This window comes from Prionailurus bengalensis, chromosome X (assembly GCF_016509475.1).
Source record: "Prionailurus bengalensis isolate Pbe53 chromosome X, Fcat_Pben_1.1_paternal_pri, whole genome shotgun sequence".
Taxonomy (NCBI): Eukaryota; Metazoa; Chordata; class Mammalia; order Carnivora; family Felidae; genus Prionailurus; species Prionailurus bengalensis.
The window spans coordinates 87,671,182-87,694,897 of record NC_057361.1 but is presented as its reverse complement, the minus strand read 5'-3'; the positions used below and the strand labels follow the sequence as shown (position 1 = coordinate 87,694,897).

Genomic DNA, 23,716 nt, shown 5'->3' with positions numbered 1-23,716 from the left:
ATTCAAATTTTTGCTGAATTTGGAACTTTTTGTATGCATTCTCTTCAGGTATAGATTGTAATAGGGGGATTACATTGGAAAATTCATTAATCATTAAAATTAGGAACAACATTGTGTTTAGGGATAAGGTATTCATTTTGATCTGGCCATAAGAACCCAAGGGTACAAAAGTTACAGGTGTCCCATTAGTATTCTATGAGGTATCTGGATTAGAGAAAAAGAGAATTTGGTACGCCTCTGCAGAAATTTTCGTATCATTTAGTATAAAAAAATTCATAAATAAGAACAGTGTACTAACTGAGAATATTAAATTTCCTCCTGTATGAAGTATTACAAAAGTTAACTTTTGTACTAAGGTCCACACACTAAATATAAAAACAAACATAAGGGGCGCCTGAGTGGCTCAGTCTGTTAAGCGTTGAGCTTCGGCTCAGGTCATGATCTCCTGGTTCTTGAGTTTGAGCTCCCTGACTCTGTGCTAACAGCTCAGAGCCTGGAGCCTGCTTTGGATTCTGTGTCTCCCTTTCTCTCTGCCCCTCCCCTGCTCATGCCTGTCTCTCTATCTCTTAAAAATAAAATAAACATTAAAAAAAATTTTTTTAATAAACATAAACCGGTCTTCCTTGTGATTTTATACTTTCACAATAAATTGTTTCTGAAAGTCAATAAGGAAAATAGCCTGTAAAACTATACTTTGAAGTTACATTAGCTTGATATAAAAAGTACCACATTAGTACAAAGAAATATAACTAAAATGCTTGTTATCACAGTCAAAAACATTCTGTTCTTATCATATTGAGATAACTAGTTCCTTGACATTGACAACAGATACAGTTAAAGCCTGAGGCCAGTCTGAAAATGAGGCAGGAGGAGGGAAGGAAAGAGAAGCTATCAAGTGCATGGTAATCAGTGTTTTCCAAATTCTATTTCAGGTGTTAAGTATTTTAAGAGAAAATGAGTTCTGTAGATAAACAAATTTAGAAAATATTTCATTTAACAGTGTTGAACAGTACTTCTTTAGCATATCAGAGGCTCTGAGAAGCCCTGCAGTGATATGCATTGTCAGTCTCCAAAAAAAAGTGCTATAGATAAGGGTGAGGAGGTGGTTAAAATATCCTTTAATGAACCAGGCTGTATACTTAGTGCTTTGTATATTATCTGATTTATCCCTCACAATAACCCTATGAGGTAGGTACAGTTATTACCATCACCCCCCTCCCCCCACATTCTATAGACGAAAAAACTGAGTCTTCAAGAGGTTAATTTGGCCAAGGTTATAAAGCTATTACACTACAGTGTTGGGATTCAAATCAAAATCCATCTGATTCCTAAATCCCCTCTCTTTATCACTGTGCCATCAAAAGGTCCACAGCCATTTCTATTGTTAGGGATGAACATCTTGATTTTAAGGAGTTGTTGCTCCTTAAAATGAAAATGCACATGGAGAAGAACAAGATAGTTGTTTTAGTTTCTTGATTATGTGATTTCTCCCTGAATTTCTCAAAACCAGCCCAGAAAACCAGAAATTTGGATGGCATGGTTTTTTCCCCCGCTTTTACATCTAAAACAATTACATATCTCAAAATGTAGTAGGGAACAGCTGTAATAACCAAAGGAGAAACAGCACGTTTAGTAATAAAAAATGTTAGCAAAAGATTCAAGAGAACTAACATTTGCTAAATGCCCACTCCATGACAAACACTTTATTTACAACATCACAGAAAATGGGCATTATTATTCCACTTTTTATGAACAAGATAAATGAAGTCCAGGTTTCACAACTCGTCCAAGATTACATATTTATTAGTTGGTAGAACTAAAATCAAGCTAAGCAGTCAGACTCAAGGACACCCATTCTTCCACTGTAATATGCTATCTCTCAATTTCAAATAGACCACATTCATCTTTGGTACAATATACTGAAATAAAAATAGAGCAATCATGTAGCTTTCCTTATCATCAAAGAATAATCCGCTTGTCTTTAATTACATTACTCAAGGTAAATCAATATGCTCCTCTTCATCAGTTCAACCAAAAGTCATCAGTCAAATAGGAACAGCAAAAAGGGTTGGAGGTTGGGAGATTAGGGTAAGGGAGGTGACTGGTGAGCTGGCACTAGCCAGTTTTGGTCTCTCTTAAACATCCTGTCCTCTTGCCAAAATGAAATGATGGTGGTAGAAAACAGGAATTTGAAATACCATTACAACTCAAATCATTTTGGGGCGATGTTAAATATAGGTTGCTCATAGATCTATGAATGACAACCGCAATATAATCACATTTTCTAGCTTTCATCTAAATGCCTGTTGAAATCCTCTACAATGAGAAAAGATGTACCAACTTGAAAATGTATTAATGGCTAACTGATTTACAAATCAGTTACGTTCTTAAAACTTTCACAAACATTACAAATGCTATTAAAATAAGCCAACTTCTGAGATCACCATAGGTTAGGAAAACAAAATGCAGAGTCAAGGTGAAACACACAGAAAAGGTGAGGTAAAGCTTGAATCGACATTACAAAGACACTAAATAAGCAGAGAAAATTCTAAACCAGCATAATCAGGAATAATATAATAAAGTATATTTCACCAGGCTATCATTATGAACAAAAGCTACAAAGGTAACCCTAGTGGGTTGTGTTTCACCTATTCACTTGTAAGTCAGCTGTTGGGAAGTAAAGGCAGCATATTTTCCCATAGTAATGTGCTAAACAGTGTTTGGGTTCCCAAATGAGCCTACAAATGATTACATGTGAAAGGTGTTGAGAACTAAAAACTGCAAAGCAAATTATGAACTATTATTTAGCCCATACTTGTAATAAAACTTTTCAGGAAGCAGGATCACTGGAATAACTAAAGCAAAACACACAAAAGCACTTCAAACTTATCTTAAATACCAGGACATAAGAAAATACATATATATTCAGGAGGATTACATGGCTAATGGGTGGTTTTTGTGGAGATTGTGGGAGTAAGTTATGGACACATTCAAGGTTGTTAGATACGAGAGCGCTGACTTGTTATGTTAAATTTCACTTCAAAAGAAGTGGAACCCCACAGAAAGAAGCTCAGATTTTTTAAAAAAGAACATGGGGCTCCAAGAGGGTGTGAGGGTATGTGTGTAACATTATCTAAGGTAAAATTAATCATGCTATGAAAGGCAGGGGAAGAGGGTGGAAACGTAGGATACAAAATCTGCTCTCAGAAGGAAAGAAGTGGTGCAGAAGGCACCCCTGAATAGGAGTTTCTGTGCAAACTGCCAACTGGTAGAGTTTTGTATAGTGGTCTATCATTTCAAGGGACATGCTAATTTTAAAAACAAGTAATTCGATTTTAATGATGTCTTAAATATCATCTTGATTGAGCTTGTATGTTCTGCATATCATTAATAAGGTGTAACATAAGAATATTATGATTCTCCTCTGCCCTTACTCTAATAAATTTTCCTCTTTCCTAGAATGACAAAAACTACTGTCATCAGATGAACCCAGTGTGTCATAAATGAAAATTGCCAATATATTTGATTCTTCATACAAAGCTGTTAAACTTAGCACTATTAAGTACTGACAAGAACAGATATTGAAGGGGGCAAGTGAGGGGAAGCAGGATTCTCATGGGAAATAAGCAAAAATACCAAGAAAGGTAAGAGGTGGGTATGTGCATAAGGGGGGAAAGAAAAAATATATGTAAATAGTGATATGAAGGGTAAAGCAAAATTTTTCACATTAAAAGAGGAAAAAATTAGTCTTTAAAGTTCTTTAGTGTTCAAGGTTCATTTTACATATGAAGAAACCACTTAGTGTTAACAAGAAAGGACGACATTAACAATCATACAGGTTAGATATATTCAAAAGGCCAAAACAATTCTTTAAATTCTCCTAATAGTCTGTAAATCATTTCTATTATCAGGTATGATTTGTTCCTGTTGTTGCTATAGTCACATTATTAATGCTTCCTTTAGGATTTATCAATGGTATAGGAATATTTTGGGTTTTTAAAAAATAACAGGGGCGCCTGGGTGGCTCAGTCGGTTAAACGTCCAACTTAGGCTCAGGTCATGATCTCACAGTTCGTGAGTGCAAGCCCCACATCGGGCTGTGTGCTGACAGTTCAGAGCCTGGAGCCTGCTTCGGATTCTGTGTCTCCCTCTCTCTCTGTCCCTCCTCCTCTCATACTCTGTCTCTGTCAAAAAATAAATAACCATACAAAATTTTTTTTAAATAATGGATTTTTTTCTGATTACAAGTATAAGACATACTCATTATAGGAAATTCAGAAAATACAGAAAAACATAATGAAAAGAACAATAATCACCCATAATTTTACCAACCAGAAATAACCAACGTTAACATTTTGGTGTATTTTCTTCTTAAAAGCTAAGACTTTTTATTAGTTGAAGGCAGCATTTAATTAACTAAGCTACTTCAACATTTTATCTGAAATGATAAATGTCTTGAGAAACACACACATCAACAAGGGAGTTCTAGACCATCTTCTTTCAAAAAAGCAAAAATAAATAGGGTTAACTCAAAATCACTGATTTGTATCTAACTTAAGCATTCAAGCGTTAAAACCAAGTAAATCACGACTAGGTCCTGATCCTAACAGCCTCCATGATGTCAGGCATGAATCACCAAACTTTCTTTTCAAAAGAAATGAATACTATAATAAGTCTATGGGTAAATTCAAGCAGCAAGTATATGCCATGATATATAGAAAGACATGCACATACAGCTGAAAGAGAAAAAAAGAACAGGAAATACAATAATAACAAAGAGCCCTTGTACTCTGCTTTGCTCATAGGGCTCCAAAGTGGGTGTTCACAGCAAAATGTGGCAACTCTGAACTGGCTTGGTAACTGCATCAAAAAGTGCATGTACTCTGTGCTTGGAAATAACTCCCTACACTATATAGCTGAGGAGCATCACAGTTAACTAGCTCCGGAGCAGTGAAAGAGAGCATTTCTGTGGGTGACTGAGTTCCTACCACATGCTGCAAGAGGTCACTCCCTGAAGAGACAAAGTTCAAAAATTCTTCATCTTGGGGTGTGAGGTAGTCTTCTAGGGTTCTGGTACTGTTCTGTTTCTTGATCTAGGCTCTGGCTACACAGGCATGTTTACTTTGGGAAAATTCACTGAGCTATATACTAATGATTTCTGTACCTCATTGGTATGTATGTTATACTTCAACAAAATTTACATATACAAAAAATTCTTTGTCCCTAAGATAATATTTGTGGTACCCTATCAAGTTAACTCTGGGGAAAACCCCAACCAATAATTTACAGTTCAGTGGTCGTCATGAAAACAAAAAGTGATCTTAGCCAATGAGATGCTACTTCACCAAGCAACAAGGATATTAATTAGGTGCAAAACTCATTTGTGACAAAGACATCACCAATAGGAATATTATGGGGAGAAGAGAAACTAAAGGTACAAATGGTGATCAAACCTTTCAAAAGACCAAGTACACAATAGGTAATGCATATGGGTTAGACCAGATCACGTTTATGGCCAGAAGTATATATATTTACATAAATCTCTATAGAGCATATTTTTGCTTAAAAAATTTTTTTAACATTTATTCATTTTTGAGAGACAGAGAGTGACAAAGCGTGAGTGGGAGAGGGACAGAGAGAGAGAGGGAGACATAGAATCCGAAGCAGGCTCCAGGCTCTGAGCTGTCAGCACAGAGCCTGATGCGGGGCTTGAACCCATGGACTGCAAGATCATGACCTGAGCTGAAGTCCGATGTTTAACAGACTGAGCCACCCAGGCGCCCCATTTTTTAAATGTACCAATTCATAATCCTCCCTGTCACCATTTCAGCACTTCCTTTCTGCCAGTTAATGAAAGAGAAGCTCGATCCCTACCCCCCTCAAAACTTACCCCATTCAACTTGTAAGGGAATCCTCTATTTTTAATTACATAGGGAAATGCTTACAATAACAAGCTGGATACAAAACTGTACATACAATATATAATTATAATTCTTTAAATATATATACAGAGCAAAAGAAGAAAATAACAAAAATACCCCAAAATGATAAAATGCTTCTATTTATGGATTTTTATATTTTCCTTTAAATTTTATTTTCTTAATACATTAATACTCATAAAAAATAACCATTATGATAAAAGTAGGATATAAAACCCTATCTACACATGAAAAAGAAACATGAAGGAATATTAATGGTATTGTGGAATTATGCATAGTTTTTTTAAAAATTTTTTAGCGTTTATTTATTATTGAGAGACAGAAAGAGACAGAGCATGAGCAGGGGAGGCGCAGAGAGAGAGTGAGACACAGAATCTAAAGCAGGCTCCAGGCTCTGAGCTGTCAGCACAGAGCCTGACATGGGGCTCGAACCCACCAACTGTGAGATCATGACCTGAGCTGAAGTCAGATGCTCAACAGACTAAGCCACCCAGGCGCCCCAGGAATTATGCATAGTTTTTAGTTTTATGATTTTCTGTGTTTTCCAAGTTTTCTGCAAGAAGCAGGATTAACTTCATAATCAGAAATAACAGAAAATGTCTTTGATACTCTGTTTATTCCATTTAAGGCTGGGAACAGATTAAATATGGCATTCTGTAGGAGATAACACATCTTCCAGGGACTGAGGGGGGCATGGAGTTCTTTATGTGCTTAGAAAAACAATATCTGAGGTGCCTGGCTGGCTAAGTCGGAGAACATGTGACTTTTGATCTTGGGTTGTGAGTTTGAGCCCCACATTCAGTGCAGATTACTTAAAAATAAAATCTTAAAAAAAATAATTTGCTGATCAAGCTATTTTTTAAAGGTTTTTATGTAATGGAATTCCACATATCACCAACAAATTCAGTGGAAGCATTTTAAGTGGAGACATAAATTGAATGCTGGTGTAAATCAAGCTTTTACAACAAAACAAAAAAACAGAACAGGGAAAGTTCAATGTAAATACTCATTCTTACTATCTCTTTGTTACATAAGTCATTTTGCCATTAAAAACACATAAACCATACTTATGACCCAAGCTCAGCAACCTGGAGAGTGAGGATGGACAACCAGAACAGATGACAGGGTGTGTGGAATCCAATGACGAGAGCAGAAGTTGCAACTTTCTGTTGTATTTCCATAAAATCAATCTCTAACAATTTTTATGAAATAATGGAATACAGAACAATGAAATCATTACTTGTTCACTGTCTTTTCCTTTAAAATGCAGAATGTTTGTGTTCATAACTCTCTCACGGTGCTTGGAACAGAGTAGGCACTCAGTAAACATACATTGCGTGAATAAACTAGCGAAGGCATAAAAAAATAAAAAATGAATAAAAACCCATTAATTGGCCCATGATGGTGATTACCATAGAAATTAAGGAGCCTGCAATCTGGAAGAATTTGTACACTCTTATTCCTCCTAATTTACCTTAATTATTTTGTATATTCAGGTAAGAAGCATAGTATGCACACAATATATCCTTGATAAATGCTCAGTGAATGGGATTTCAATCCCCTTCCCCACTAGATACTTTTCTAATGAATCTTATGACCCTCTGGCATTCTTTTCATTCTTGGGTATTTTTTTTTTCATTCTTGGGTATTTAAAGCAACTCGACAAGCATTTTCAGAGCACACACAGTACAAAGGTTCCCATGAGGAATATGAAAATAAAATATTAAAATAACTACAATCCAGTAGGAAGGTAAAACATATAAATACATAACTACCAGTAAAATGCAAAAAGTACTATAAGACACGGAATGCCATGGGAGCTAAAACAAAAGGATTATTTTGTTTTTGGTGTGGACTGTGGTGGGAAGAGTAAAGGAAGGAATTGACAAAGCCTTCAAAGATGAGACATTTGTGTTGGGTTTTGAAGGATGGGTAAGTTTTTGGCAAGCAGAGCTGGGAAAAAAAGGGTATAGAGGCAAAAGAGAAGTACAAACAAAGGAATGATAATGGGAAAGGACAGAGGGCATTTAGGGATCAACATGAGAGAAGAGGTACATAAAGCTTTGAAAGTATGTTGGGACCAGATTAAGAGTCTTGTATCCCATGCTGGGAAATGGAGTGTAAAATTTGTAAGCAATGGCTTTTCACACAATGGCATAGATGTGATCAGAGCTGTGTTCCAGCGGCAATGTGGAAGATCTAGAAGGAAGAAACAACCGATCAGTGGCAGGGAGAACAATTAGGAGGCTAAGCATTTGTTCCTATGAGAAGACATAGGAACTAAAAGCAGGGTAATAACAGTTGCAAGGGAGAATGGGACATATGTGAGATTTAAAGTGATAGAATCAGTTGGATGTGGCATTTACTGGAGGCAAGGGTGGTGGTGGCCCGGGTGTGAACACCAGGAAGAAGAGGTGTTAGATGAATGAATTAATAAAACAACCAAAATGAAACAAAAGAGAGATAAGAGAAGTAAAAGACAGCTTGGGAGAATTTCAGAGCAGTGGTCAACAGTGTTAAATATGGTACAGCAGAAATATCAAAAAGGATGTATCTAGAAATGGATTTTGAAATGGTTCTTTACATTGGTAAACCATCACCACCCAGTCTCTTCTCATCCTCTTTTGAACCTCTCTATTGAAAAAAGGTTCTCTTCAAAGTCAACATCCTAGGAAAAAAGCAGAATAAAAATTAAATGTCAAGTGGTTGAGAAGGGATTGGGTGGTGATAAATCACTATAAAATATTATCTTGAAGTCCTTTGTGAATGAAAAGATTGGTAGCTTGAGGGTGGTAGAAATAGTTATTTGAAAAAAGAATGACAAACACAGGTGGGCCCAAAGATGACTTTCTTGTGAAGAATTCAGTCTACTCACCCTATTCCTAAAGTGTGAAAGTTAGGATTCCAAGTAATGTGGATTTAGTACTCTAGGGTATTCATTTTCAAAGTATGTACTACAAACATCAGACTCCATTTTTGTTTTCTAAAATACATTTATTTAACTATCTTGATCGTGATAAAAAAATATTTCAGGAGCTTCCTTATATGCCAGGCACTGTGTTAAATACTGTATTTGTATTATCTCATTTAATCCCAGCAACTTTATGAGGAAAGTGTATTATTAAGACCATCCTAAACAGGAGAAAACAGGCACATAGAAAAGTAAAATAACTGGCCTAAGATTTTTAAAATACAGAAAGTCCCTGACTTAATAATGGATCGACTCAATGGCTGTATCAAAGCCAAACGCATTCAGTAGAAACTTTGGATTTGGAATGCTGATCTTTTCTGGGGCTAGCAATATGCAGTAGTGAGGCCAGCAGTGATGCTGGGCAGCGGCAGCGACCTGGCACTCCCAGCCAGCCATGAGGTCGTGAGGGTAAACAATCTACATTTACATCCATTCTATACCCTACAACTATTCTGTTTTTCACTATCTGTACAGTATTCAACCAATTACATGAGATAGCCACATTTTATTATAAAACAGGCTTGGTGTTAGATGCCTTTGCCCAAGTGTAGGCTAAGGGAGGTGTTCTAAGCATGTTTAAGGTAGGCTACACTAAACTATGATGTTTGGTAGGTTAGGTGTATTAAGTGCATTTTCGACTTACTGATATTTTCAATTTATGATGGGGTAATCAGAGGTGTAACCCCATGCTAAGTTGACCAAAATCTGACCAAAAATCTGAAGTAAGTGGCAGAGCCCAACTTGTTAATATGTTCTACTGTCTTTCAACAATACATACAAGCAACTGTTTTAAACATCTCATTGCAGACCACCAAATCATTAACTTAAACTGCTTGGTTCATTCACTTTTTTACAACCCTCAGGAATAACACTTACCCTGTCATGCCTTGGAATATGTTTCAAGTTCCCATAAATGTGTCATGGATTATGAAGGTTGTAGCACTGCTCAGGTCTTTCAATTAATTCATGCCTGCACATGTTTACTCGAGCAAAATTGTACAAGCAGGTACCTACAGCACTTCAACCCGTGGGCTGTGCTCAATTAGATAGCATGCAAGGTTCAGGCCCATCTGCCCAGCAAAAGCAGAACAGTCAGTTGCACAATAACATGTGTAACGTGTCTCATCATGACAATCCTACATTTTACATGGCTTTAGTGCTTACTCTAAGTTTTGGCTGCTTATCTCATTTTCATATTTAAGATAAAGATATATGAATAGTGATTAACCTTGGAAACCAAAATTTTCTCCTAATTCCCTTCCAGGACTCTGGATCAATGTGGTTGAAAAATATCCAGAGACTGTAAGACAAGCTGTTAATAAACATCTATCATTTGCAATTATTTATCTGTGTAATTCAGGATGTTTCTGGATACTTTGCAACCCAAAACAATAGACAGAAATAAACTGCATGGGTTGATGCAAGGCTATGACTACCTTTTGTGAAATTTCGGTATATATAAAAACAGCCTCATTTTCCTGACTGATTGCTCTTTATATAGTGGAGTTCCTCTACAATAAACAAAAGTGTTAAAGCAACTGCTCTAAACCAGTTAGTTCTGTTACTTGAAACAAATGGGTCTTCATGTTCCCAGGACTGTGATAGGGGAGAGTATGGATGTTCATCCTGAATTCAAAAGGCAAACAATTCAAGCACTCCTGTGAGAATGGCTAAAGAGAGGTTTCATAAACAAAGACAACAGCAATGGCTTTTCCACATTTGGTGGCCCTTGGGTAATTCAAGACAATACATACTGAGTTAATCAACATTTAAACCTCAGTCCTACCTCTTTGCCACTAAGATCCCAGATAAGTTGTTTCTGACCAGAGATTACAATGAACCCTAGCCTAGGCTAACTCTCAGGAATGAGCAAAGCAAACAATACAAAACTTTGGGAGCAAATATTCAACAACACACGTGCATGAAATGCAAAGTGATTTTGTCCCCTGTGTTGAAAAGAAGTTTCTCGAGGCATTCATGGAAGAAATGTGATTCTATACTTCAAGTAACTAGGCTAGCTTTTTATGGCTAGTTAGCCTAGTGGTAAAATTTGCTGTAGTTATCATCTCAGTAGTAAAATTTTTAAGTCTCAAAATACCTTTCTGAGTGTCACTTAATTAAGTGCTCAATATTTAGGCCTTTATTTCTAGACAGTATCTTGAAATAAAACAGCCATGATTCTATTTAAACTGACAGCTGCATAAGCATCTATTTGTATGTTTTCTGCATCTTGCGGCTTTAACCTACTGTAATAACCAACTTTAATTGAGGGTGATTATTATCTGCTAGGTGGTTTACATATATTATCCTTAATCCTAGCAACGTAGGGGCACCTGGGTGGCTCAGTCGGTAAAGCATCCAACTTCAGCTCAGGTCACCACCTCATGTTTCCTGGGTTCAAGCCCCGCACTAGGCTCTGTGCTGACAGCTCAGACCCTGGAGCCTGCTTCAGATTCTGTGTCTCCTTTGCTCTCTGCCCCTCCCCCACTCGCACTCTGTCTCCCTCTCTCTCAAAAATCAACACACATTAAAAAAGTTTTTTAAATTACAAAAAAAGAAGAAAACAATCCCAGCAACATAAGTATCTCCATCTTACAGATGCAGAAACTGAGACTCAGTAAAGTTACAGAACCTGATCAAGGGTACAAAGCTATTGTGTGCTAAATCCAGAATTTGACACCCGTTCTTGACTATGATGCCTGTGCTTTTTGTAGTACACCATATTGTCTCTGAATAGCATATAAGTAAGATGTATGTAGACTGCTTGGCACTTAGTGGGAGCTCAACAAAAATTAATTTTAGTGTCCCTTAAAACTATCACATAAATATAAGCTTACATCCTTAACAGAAAGTAGGATAAAAGTGATCTAAATAGGAACTGTCTTATTAAAGAGTACTCTTCAATTTCAAATCATTCATGCAAACGAATCTCATTTGGAAGAGACAAAGTTAAACTTTTGCATTTAGAAAGCCAATTGAAACTTAAGGACTTTAAAATTTACCAAATCCTTATTCTTCATTTTTATTAGACTTTAAAACATAATTTCATTCTAATCAATGACTTATCAACCAGGAGAGATACACTTGCTCCTTTAATCAATATTAAAATCTAAGAATCGCAGCATTTTAGAGCTGGAAGGGATCTTAAGAGTTCATCTCCTTTGCTTTTGTCTCTGCACACTCTGCCAATTTGGCCTCCACCTCCTAACTCTATACTATCATTTGGCTAGTGAGTAACTTGTACAAGGTCACAAAGCTGCTGGGGGCAAAGAAGGGACTAAAAGAACTCCGATCTCCTGAGTTCCAGTTCAGTGCTCTTTCCATTTTACCACCCAACCCATGCAAGTGCTCTCTAGGGAGGGCCAAACCCACCGCTTTAAGAAAAACACAAAACCTCTAGTACTGAAATAAGCAGATTCATCTCTCCAGTGACTCCTTAAAAGGCTAATCCTATCAGCTAGCCTTTACTGAAAAGGATGGTGTATTAAAACTCTTTACAGGCGTTAGTTCATTTCATCCTCAAGGCAAACCTGTGGGAGTAGTTTTTCTTAGTTCTTTCCCTTTTGATTGATGAGGGAACACAGACTCGAAAGACTTCAAATAAGTTGCCCAAGGTCACAGGACTAGTTAGCAATGGAGCCGGAATTTAACCAAGGTCTGACTTGGGGCCCAGCTCTCGAACAACTATGATATAGTGCTATTTTGTGTCTCTTCCTTTTTCTCCATTTTTTTTTCTCTTTGTCCTTTGGGGCTTCGGATCATACATACACTGTCACTACCTAATCACAAATAGGGAGAAGGTTTCTGGAAGAATCACCCAACAGGGAAAAACTGTAACCCACACCATCTCCACAAATTGAAGACCCACCTGGACTATTTTTCCCAAAGTCTAGGCCTTTGCTATCCTCATCCACAAAGCTCTTTATTTTTTCAGTAACATTAATCACCTGTTTGGCCACTCAATAACCGAAATCGGATGTTTCAAAGGCAAACGAAAGCACTGATACCGACAGTTGCTTGGGACCCGAGACCCCGGGGCAGAGAAGAGCCCCCAAACTAGGCAAAGTTTCCACCCAAACTGCAACGAGGTTAACAGGGCACAGTAACACAATCTCGTGTACTTGATACTAGGAAACAGGGAGAGAAAAACTGGGAGAGAGGAGAGCAAAACCTGCCTCCGCCCTGAGGCTGTTAAACAGGAAAAAGAGTGAGGAAGGGATTTCCAGGCCGCCTGCACTCCAGTCATGTCAAAGCCAATGCCTACCACCAAAGCAGCCAACGCAAGGCACCCTTGTGGAACACCAGGAAAAGGCGACCCAAGGAGCCCAAACAGTCCTTCTCGACTTGCCAGCCTCCGCACTCCGTTGGTCTTACCCTTTTCCACCAGACAGGCACATTCTGAAGGATTTTTTTTCGCCCCACTCCCCACGCAGGGTGAGATCTCGGGAAGGAGAAGACCCTGCCTCACTTGGTAGGGACAGAAAGGGCACTCGTTTTCCCAGCGATGCAAGGGGATAGGGGAAAGACAGCACCGAGCAAAATAAGAGGAAAAAAAACAACTGGCCTCGGAGAGGGGTTGATGGGGCGCAATGTAGTAGCTGCACTCACCCGGGTGAGACATGGGGATGACCTCATTGCGGGTCCCCGGGAAGTTAAAGATGACGGCTCCAGACGCCCCTCTCTCGTAAGCCAGATGGATCTTGTCTGCGAAGGTGCAGCCCCCGCCGCGCTGGATGAGGGCCAACCAAGAGACCTGCACGGCGCTTCCCCAGTCCCCCGGGACCGTGGGCACCGTGAAATTCGTGTGCGGGTTACAGGCGTTGAGCGCCCCCGGCCCGTCGGGCGGCACCAGGACCCCGGCCACGGGTTCGAGCGGCGAATCCTGGCCGTACACGCCCTCCTCGCTCAGCTCCCACACCGTGCGGTTCACTCCGGTGTGCGGAACCCGCCAGGACACGTTGAGGTACGCAGTCCACACAGCCTCGGCCCCCCGGGAGCCGGGGGCTTGGGGACTCAGAGCAAGCAGGAAGCACCACGCCAGCAATCGGGAAAAGCCGCAGCCACCACCGCACAAGACCCCGGCCCCGGGCGGCGGCCCCATGACGCGCGCGCTCTGCGGTTCCCGAGGGGCCCCTGGCACGCGCCCTCCTGGCTCTCGGCGGGACCCGGCCGGGCCCAGGTGCGCGCCAGGTGGGAAGGAGGCGGAGAGGGGCCGGCACGCGCCGGAGCTAGGTGGGAGCCGCGAGGCACGTAGCGTCGGCGAAGTGGCTGCAGCAGATGCAGCTCTTCACAGCTCCAGTCCTCGCCGCTACTGCTGCGGCCGCGTGGGGCTCTGGGGCTTTAGCAGGAAGCTCCGCCCAGAGGACTGGGGGTAGAGGTGGCTGGGAGGGAGGAAAGGACACTGCGGGATCCGCCTCTTAAAAGGGTAACAGGATGGACAGGCTAGTTAGAGTAGGCTCTGAGGCTGTGTGGCCAGGTGTGTCGCGTCGCGTTCTAAAAAATGGACAGGCCAGGAACTATATACCATCTGCGACCGTAAAAGCTCTCCAGTAGGAGAGCCCGTTTGGGGTTGCAAGAATAGGTTTTTCACTCCAAACATTTGCCTACAGGCCTTTTCTGGCTTAAGGTGCCAGAATGTGAAAGTACTTCTAGAAAGCGCGAATCAGAAGGGTCTGAGTTGTAGTCAAGGGAATTCGGGTGGGTGGGTGGTGTCCGGAGAGCGGGCAGGCAGGCTGTTTATTGATTCTCTAGAGGGGGAGGGGCAGGAAAAGCGCATTGTTACTTTTTTTTTTTTTTTTAAAGCTTTCTCCTTTCTTGCTCCAGACAAGCGTCATACTGGGTATTTCCTTCTGACTCTTACCTCGTGCTAAATAGACTGCATCAGAAGCCCCTTCTGAAAGTAATCTTAGTCCTCAGAAAAGAATTACCGTTTTCACACACATCAAAACTAAGTCTCTTCTCTCGTCTTCCACAAACAGGTTTATTCGAATCTATACATCTGCGCCATTCCTGACCTTAGCTATATAATCTTTGCCCGTTTCCCACCAACTGAAGGGAGCCTGACTCACCTTGGTGATTCATGCATGGCACTATTGCATTATGATTCCTCCTTACTTTAAGTGTACAATTTTTATCTGCCCTGTCAATTACTGCATTTAAGAGGTGCTTAAGAAATATGCATTGGACAAAAGTGAATTAATACACCTGTTGTGTAACAGTTATGGATAACTTTTTACCTTGGGGAAGTTACTTCTCTGTGACTCAGTTTCCTTATCATCTGTAAAATGGGGATAGTAATATCACCTACCTCATAAAGTTGTTCAGACGATTAAATGAGTTCATACATGTAAAGCACTTAGAACAGTGCTTAGCACAGTGTAAAAAATATATCTGTTAAATACTATTATTAGTAAACAGGGTCAGGGACCCCATACCTTGTAAATAATCTTAAAGTTGTCACTTTGAGATAATAATCAGAGACAGTGATGTTCAGGATTTTCAGTTTTAGCTACATTTTCAGTTCAAAGAGACAATTCGCTTTATCCAGCCCAGCATTTGTTAAATTCCCAGTCACACTCCCTTCCGTCCCTGGCCTAACATTTACTTAATCAATATTATTCCCAAAGATTAAGCAATGGGACAATTTTTCACTTGATACTCTCATGGCTTGAGACAAACCTAAGGGAAAATTCACACCATAACTAAACAGCACTAGAATCCAAATTAAATGGGCAAATCTGTGAAACATGAACCCTATTATACTAAAAGGAACATAAGAGATCAAAGTGGGTATGTGAGGCCAATAGCATGACACCCCCAACTATGGATGATGTTTATCTCTGAGATAAAAATTACCTACAGAAAAAGGAAAGGGTAGAATCGACCATCTCTAAGAAATAGTACAATTCTAGAAATTGTCTGAATTTGTTGAAGAACACACGAAATTCAATAACGATTACCTGTGTGGCAATCGACTATGTTGTACTTTAAAGAAACAATGTATTTAAAATTAAAGAGATCTTTGGGGCACCTGGGTGGCTCAGTGGGTTAAGCATCGGACTTCGGCTCAGGTCATGATCTCATGATTGGTGAGTTCGAGCCATGATTGGTGAGCTTCGGATTCTGTGTCTCCCTCTCTTTCTGTTTCTCCCACACTAGCACTCTGTCTCTCTCTCTCAAAAATAAATAAAGATTAAAAAAATAAAGAGATCTTTTATAAGGCATCTACAAAAATGAAGTTTGGAGAGACATTTGTTAATATTCATTCTTAAACAAGTATTTCTTGCACATCTACTATATGCCAGCCCTCAACTAAGCACTGGGGTAAAAAGGAAAAAAAAGCAAATAAGACATTAACTCTGCTCTCAAAAAATTCATAAATTAGTTTCAATGGGACAAACAAGCAAACTTATTATTGCAGTATAGAGAGCTATATGTGTATAGTGTGAGTGCTGTGACAGAGGTGTGCACAGGGCAGTAACGGGTAATAGAGAAGAGGAACTTAACCGAGGCTGGGAAGTAAGGAAAAGCTGCCCACAGGAGGTGACACCTGTCCATGCTGAGTTTGAGAGGGTTAGCCTTCCTAGGCAGAAAACAATACAAGGGAATGCGCTGAGGCATGAAACTGAAAATGTTGGGAGACAAAATGTACTACAGGCTCTATAAACACAAAATGGTTGGAACCCAAGAGTACAAGACACAAAGTTCTATGGGTGCACAGAGGTCAGTTCTCGAGAGTCCTTTCATCAAAGCTGAGGAGTTTGGACTTTATCCAAAAGCAGGGAGTAATACAATCAGGGTTTACACATGGAGTAATATAATCAGCTCTGAATTTTAGAGATCATTATGGCTCCTCTGTGGATAATAGACTGGAGGGGACAAGATGAGAAGGAGTGGGCCAAGATAGAAGATTTTCAGGAGTGCTCCAGGTGAGAGAAGAAGCTGGCCCAGCCTAGACAGGTAGCAGAGATAAAGAGAGGTGGACAGATTGGAAATTTATGTTGGAGGATAAAAGAGAGGGAAGAGTTAGGGTTTGCTCTGAGGTTTTTGGCTTGGAAGACTGGATGACATTCAGTCAGGAGGATGGCTTTATTTATTTTTTTAAAGTTTATTTATTTTGAGAGAGAAAAAAAGAGAGCACGAATGGGGGAGGGGTGTAGAGAGAGAGAGAGAATCCCAAGCAGGCTCCACAGGGTCAGTGCAGAGCCCAAAGTGGGGCTTGAACTCACGAACCATTGAGATCATGGCCTGAGCCAAAGTCGGAAGCTTAAACAGACTGAGCCACCCAGGCACCCCAGAGAAGGGGTGTAAATGGGCAGAAGCGGGTGGAAGAGAGATGAGCTCAGTATAGATACGTTGATTTTGAGTTGCCTATGATGTAACTAGGTAGAACCCTCCGGTGGGCAGTTGGATTTTCTGATTATTGAACACCTACGAAGTGCAAGCCACTGGAGAGGCATAGGTATACAGAGACAAAAAAAAAAGTCCCTACCCTCAATGAGTTCACAGTTTAGTAGGAAAGTCAGAGAGGTAGACGATAACAGTACAGTTTAATAACTGTTATGACTGAGAAAAACGTAGGGTGCTATGGCAACATGGGTGTGGCTTAGTCTTTAAGAACAAATAGAGTTAATCAAGCAAAAGGGAGTAAGTATATTCAGGCATAGGCAATAATATATTACATGAAAACACCAGGAGCATTCAGGGAACTAACATTAAATAGTTAAGTATGGCTGGGATGCAAGTTGCAAAGGGAGAGCCAGGGAAAGTGAAGCTGGACAAGTAGGCTGTGCCAGAATATGAAGAGTTTAGAAAATTGTGTTAAAGAGTATGGATTCAACACATATGTGCATACAGGCACACACACACATAAAGTAAATATGGCAAAATGATAGCAATTGTTGAGTCTAGATGGTGGGTCTATAGGTACTCACTGTACTATTTTTTTCAACTTCTCTCTATTTTTTAATTTTTAATTTTTTTGTTTTTAGAGACAGCATGCATGAGTGGTTGAGAGGGGCAGAGGGAGAGAGCTAGAATCTTTTTTTTAATGTTTATTTATTTTTGAGAGAGAGATTGCAAGCATCAGCAGAGAAGAGGCAGAGAGAGAGGGAGACAGAGCATCCAAAGCAAGCTCTGTGCTGATAGCAGAGAGCCTGATGCGGGGCTCAAACCCACGAACTGGGAGATCATAACCTGAGCTGAAGTTGGATGCTTAACCAACCGAACCACCCAGATGCCAGAGAGAGAAAGAGAGAGAGAGAGAGAGAGAGAAGAATCTTAAGCAGGCTCCATGCTCAGCGTGGAGCCCGACACAGGGCTTGACCTCAGGACCCTGAAACCATGACCTGAGCCAAAGTCAAGAGTTGGACACTCAACCAGCTGAACCACCCAGGTGCCCCTTGTCTCTATGTTTTAAGCATTTTGTAATGATGTTTTAAACTGTGAATTTATATTGAAGTCAGTGGAACAAATAAATGATTATTATGGTACCTAGGCTCAAATAGATCATCTGGATTGTATGAAGACAAGACAGGAGGCAGAAAGACTAGTGAGGAAGCTAACATCTGCAGCACTATTCTGGAGGTCTAGCCCAGTTGTGGAGATGGAGATATCACACTATTATAGCTTAAAGACATGTAACTGTTAAAATCATCCTATGAACTCCCCTTGCTATGAGTCCATCCTCATCAAGCAACCTTCTTATTATCAGCTAGCTCCCCATGTAAATATGCCTATAGGGAGATAATGCACTGATCAGCAAACACTAGTATCTGGTCCACTTGGAAGTTATACTTCTCATTATAAATTAATCAGTTGGCATTCTGGCATGGATATTGGTCTCTTGTGAATTTGGTTAAATGTGAGTCAGTCCCCAAGAGCCCAGTCTCTAGTTATACTACCAATCAAATCTCAAAACCTACAAAGCTAAGAACCAGACTGCATATCATGACTGCATCAAAGTCCTTCCACTCTGTGGAGACTTGTCTGGGTAACTCTGTGGCTTTCCCCAATAATATCCCTCTGTCTGTGATTTCTTTTCAAACTGCAACAGAGCCTTGCTCCTATGAATAAGACCTGTTGATCAGGAGCATCAGCATCAGCAGGGAGCTTGTGAGAAATGAAGAATTTTGGGTCCCACTCCAGACCTGCTGAGTCAGAACCTGCATTTTAACAAGATCTGCAGATGATTTGTACACATGCACACAAGTTTCAGAAGCCCTGGGGCAAACTAGGGTATTGCTGATGGGTAGCCAGCACCCAGGCTCTGCTTGAACACTCCCAGTGTCAGAGTTTACTACCTCACAGAGCATCGCATCCTGAATAGTACTACATTTTGCTTGTTGGAAAGTTCATGAAAGTGTAGTTTGACTTTGCTTCAGTCCTTCCACTTCCTCCTACCCAGCTCCTGCAAGCCCGGGTCCTTAGAGTTTCCTTGCTGCTCATGGCTATATTGCCACTGCACCAGGACGTTTGCTTTGAGCAATTTTCCTATACCAAACTTCACCTTATTCCCAACCCTCCAACCAAATGGACTAGCCATAGAAGTATTCCCTAGAAGTCCTACTGTCCGTAAGGCTAAATAAGAGCTACTGCTCATTGAGCATTCGCTATGTACTGTACATGCACTATCTCATTTAATTTTTTTTAATTTTTAATGTTTATTTTTAACAGAGAGAGAGAGAGAGACAGAGAGACAGAGCATGAACGGGGGAGGGGCAGAGAGAGAGGGAGACACAGAATCTGAAAGCAGCTCCAGGCTCCGAGCTGTCAGCACAGAGCCTGATGCGGGGCTCGAACTCACGGACTGCGAGATCATGACCTGAGCTGAAGTCGGAAGCTTAATTGACTGAACCACCCAGGTGCCCCTATTATCTCATTTAATTTTCACAATCATCCACTATTATCCCCGTTTTCAGAAGAGCAGACCGGCTCAGAGAGAATTTACAACCTGATTGAGGTCATATAACTTAGTAACAGAATCAGGATTCCAATACAGTCCTGACTCTAAGTGTTAATAGCTGATAATGACTCCGTATCTTCCTTTTGGAGAGTGGCTTTCACACTTTAACATGGCCTTATACCAAAATAAGTTCAAGTGAAATGTTTCTCATATGCATTTCAGGCACTGTAACCAGTGAGGGAGACACACTTGGGCCAGGAACCTTTTGGGATTTCTCAAATCCTACCACTAAGGCTAACCCTGCTAAATATTTGTATCAGCAGTAGTGAGCCAAAAGGTGCCTTGAGCAGTGTGCCATCTAAATAATGAACTAATAAGCAGAGAAGCATCATGCAGAAGCAACAGCAGGGCACCATTGTGACCAATTATGTTTCCAATCACCCTGAGTTTCTGCAGAGGTGCAGAGATGGACAACAGCATTCAGCCTTTAATATGTCTGCAAGAAATGAGACATCACATCTGGCTTCTTACCATTAAATAAATGGCAAAGCACCATCTGGGACAAATAGTGTCTTGACAACTAAGCAATGTCGTGGCTACACAGCTCATAATATAGGTGTAGAAAATGTGTAGAGAGGGGATGGCAACAATTTTCTGCTCCAGGCAGCTGTTCTGTGGATATCAAGAGGGAATTGATGGGGGTGTGGAGAGAGTGAGCAGCCAAACAAAGCAAAAAGCCCACAATGTGATGGTGCAGCATACTTTCAAATAACATCATTTCTGAGTGCAGGTAAACTTCAGTCAACTCAAGTGGGTATGCAACTATTAGAAAACAGGGGATCGTTGTTAAACCAAGCTTTCCTGCACTCAAAGACAAGACAGAATTTCAAAGAAGTGATCTCCAAGAGTGGGCATGCTCTCTCTGAAACAGTCTTCTCACGTCCAAAACATTAATAGCTACCCCTTTTTAATTAAAAAAAAAAAGTTTATTTCAGGCAAAAACCTCTTTGATCTTGGCCACAGCAACTTCTTACTCAACACATCTCCAGAGGCAAGGGAAACAAAAGCAAAAATGAACTATTGAGACCTCATCAAAATAAAAACCATCTGCACAGAGAAGGAAACAATCAGCAAAACTAAAAGGCAACCGACGGAATGGGAGAAATTTGCAAATGACATATCAGAATCAGATAAAGGGTTGGTATCCAAAATCTGTAAAGAACTTAACAAACTCAACACCAAAAAAAACCAATTCAGTGAAGAAATGGGCAAAAGACATGAATAGACACTTCTCCAAAGAAGACATCCAAATGGCCAACCGACACATGAAAAGATGCTCAGCATCACTCATCATCAAGGAAATACAAATCAAAACCACAATGAGATACCACCTTACACCTGTCAGAATGGCTAACATTAACAACTCAGGCAACAACAGATGTTAGCAAGGATGCAGAGAAACAGGATCTCTTTTGCATTGCTGGAGGGAATGCAAGCTGGTGCAGCCACTCTGGAAAACAGTAGGGAGGTTCCTCAAAAAATTAAAAATAGAACTGCCCTGCGACCCAGCAATTGCACTACTTGGTGTTTATCCCAGGATACAGGTATGCTGTTTCAAAGGGACACATGCACCCCAATGTTTATATTATAGCAGCACTATCAAAAATAGCAAAAGTGTGGAAAGAGCCCAAATGTCCATCGATGGATGAATGGATAAAGAAGATGTGGTATATATATGCAATGGAGTATTACTCAGCAATCAAAAAGAATGAAATCTTGCCATTTGCAACTACGTGGTTGGAACTAGAGGGTATTATGCTAAGCGAAATTATTCAGTCTGAGAAAGACAAATATCATATGACTTCACTCATATGAGGACTTTAAGACATAGAACAGATGAACATAAGGGAAGGGAAGCAAAAATAATATAAAAACAGGGAGGGGGACAAAACATAAGAGACTCTTAAATATGGAGAACAGAGGGTTACTGGAGGGGTTGTGGGAGGGGGGATGGGCTAAATGGGTAAGGGGCATTAAGGAATCTACCCTTGAAATCATTGTTGCACTATATGCTAACTAATTTGGATGTAAATTTAAAAAATAAAATTAAAAAAATTTAAAAAAACAAAGGAAAAAAGATAAATAAAACATTAAATAAATATAAAAAATTACCAAAAAGTTTATTTATTTATTTAGAGAGAGAGAGAGATGGAGAGAGAGGGAGAGAGAGAGAGAGAGAGAGAGAGAATCCTAAGCAGGCTCCATGCTGTCAGTGCAGAGCCCGATGCAGAGCTCAAACCCACGAACCATGAGATCATGACCTGAGCCAAAACCAGGAGTCAGACGCTTAGCAGACTAAGCCACCCAGGAGCCCCCATAAGGATAGCCCTCAGCTATCCTTGAGAACCTACTATAGGCCAGGTACTTCTACCTATGAGATAAGTATATGCTACATCATACAGAAGAAGAAACTGAGGATCAGGTTAAGTAACTTACTGGGGTCACCCATGGTAACCATATGGCAGAATTGGAATTTGACCCATCTTAAAATCTACACTTGTTCCGGGGTGCCTGGGTGGCTCAGTCAGTTAAGCGTCTGACTTCGGCTCAGGTAATGTTTAATAAACATTAAAAAAAAACACTACACTTGTCCTATTATACCACATTCCACTCTATTCAATAGTACTTTCAAAAATAACGGTAGGAAGGCAACATATTTATTGCAAACCTACTATGCGCCAGATACTTTACATGCATGAATTATATATATCAGTCAACTCTTACAACAGGTAATAAAATCCTATTATAATTCCCTTTTTTTTTCAGATGAGGAAAATGAGGCTCAGAAAAGTAAAGTATCTTGCCAAAGGTCATACAACCAGTATGTGGCAGAGTTGGAATTCACAGTAGGAGTATGACTCCAAATTCTATGCCATTTTCACTCTCCTATACAACCTCTCCACTTACATAGTAAGGAAATTATGACAGGGTGCAAAGAATGGGTGTTTTACAGTACATCCAGTAACATATTTTAGCATTCTACAAAGCCCCTCACCAGAGGGCCCAGATTTCCTGCTTTGCAGCCTCCAAATTCCTAAACAGATTATGAAAGTACATTTAGTCAAGTGCTTCATCATCATTTATAAATGCTTACATCTTCAGGTGAGCACTCTCACTCCCATGAGTGTGTGGCGAGCAGTGCCTGAACACGTGTGTGTTATGCGCAGAAAGGGTGTTTTATGTCCGTGGATGAAAATGAGTACAGAAAGGAATTGTATTGATGGATGACAATGCAGAAAATTTGTACTAAATTGTGTCAATTTGGTTGCTACTGGGGATTAGATTAGCTATCGAGTTTGGGGAGATGATTGAGGAGATCCCAGATTGCTAAAGAGGAACAAGAGTGGGGAAGGGACCAAGATATGAGGAACAGGAATGGCATTGGCAGAACATTGGGCAGGGCCAGTGCTGGGGGGAAATGATGGACATGGCACGATTGATTTTTACCTTCCCTCCACTGCCGGCATCAGGACAGCCTACTTGGGAAACTCATCTGGTCTCAGGCAGTCTCCTCTCTTTCCTTTTCAGGTTTCTAGTAAGATGAAGATTCCAAAAGAATTAAATCTGTGACCACAAGAGATTTATGTATATGCTATTGAAAGAAAGAAAAGTAATTACTTGGGGAAAATGAGCGAGAACAATGTTTTTAATGAATTTGCCCTACAGATATGAAAACATGTGAGATTTAGTTCCAATCCATTAATGCTACTCAGTAGACTAGATCCACAGAGCACCCCACTCCAGCCTCTGCTGTTATTTTTTTTTAATTTTTAATGTTTATTTATTTTTGAGAGAGAGAGAGACAAAGTGCAAGTGGGGGAGGGGCAGAGAAAGAGGGAGAAA

At 40.2% G+C, this 23,716-nt stretch overlaps 1 protein-coding gene across 2 annotated transcripts in view; it reads right to left on the bottom strand.

The window, feature by feature from the left end:
- The window catches only part of RNF128 (ring finger protein 128), a 121,434-nt gene that overhangs the window by 48,345 nt on the left and 49,373 nt on the right, over nucleotides 1–23,716 (bottom strand). Inside the window, exon 1 of one of the 2 annotated variants that reach the window (XM_043569831.1) lies at nucleotides 13,519–14,249. The exons of the other annotated variant lie outside the window; for it this stretch is intronic. Coding sequence (XP_043425766.1) covers nucleotides 13,519–14,011 — 493 coding nt within the window. The 5' untranslated portion in view covers nucleotides 14,012–14,249. Of the gene's footprint in view, nucleotides 1–13,518; nucleotides 14,250–23,716 lie in introns of those variants that run through there. 2 annotated transcript variants of the gene reach the window in all.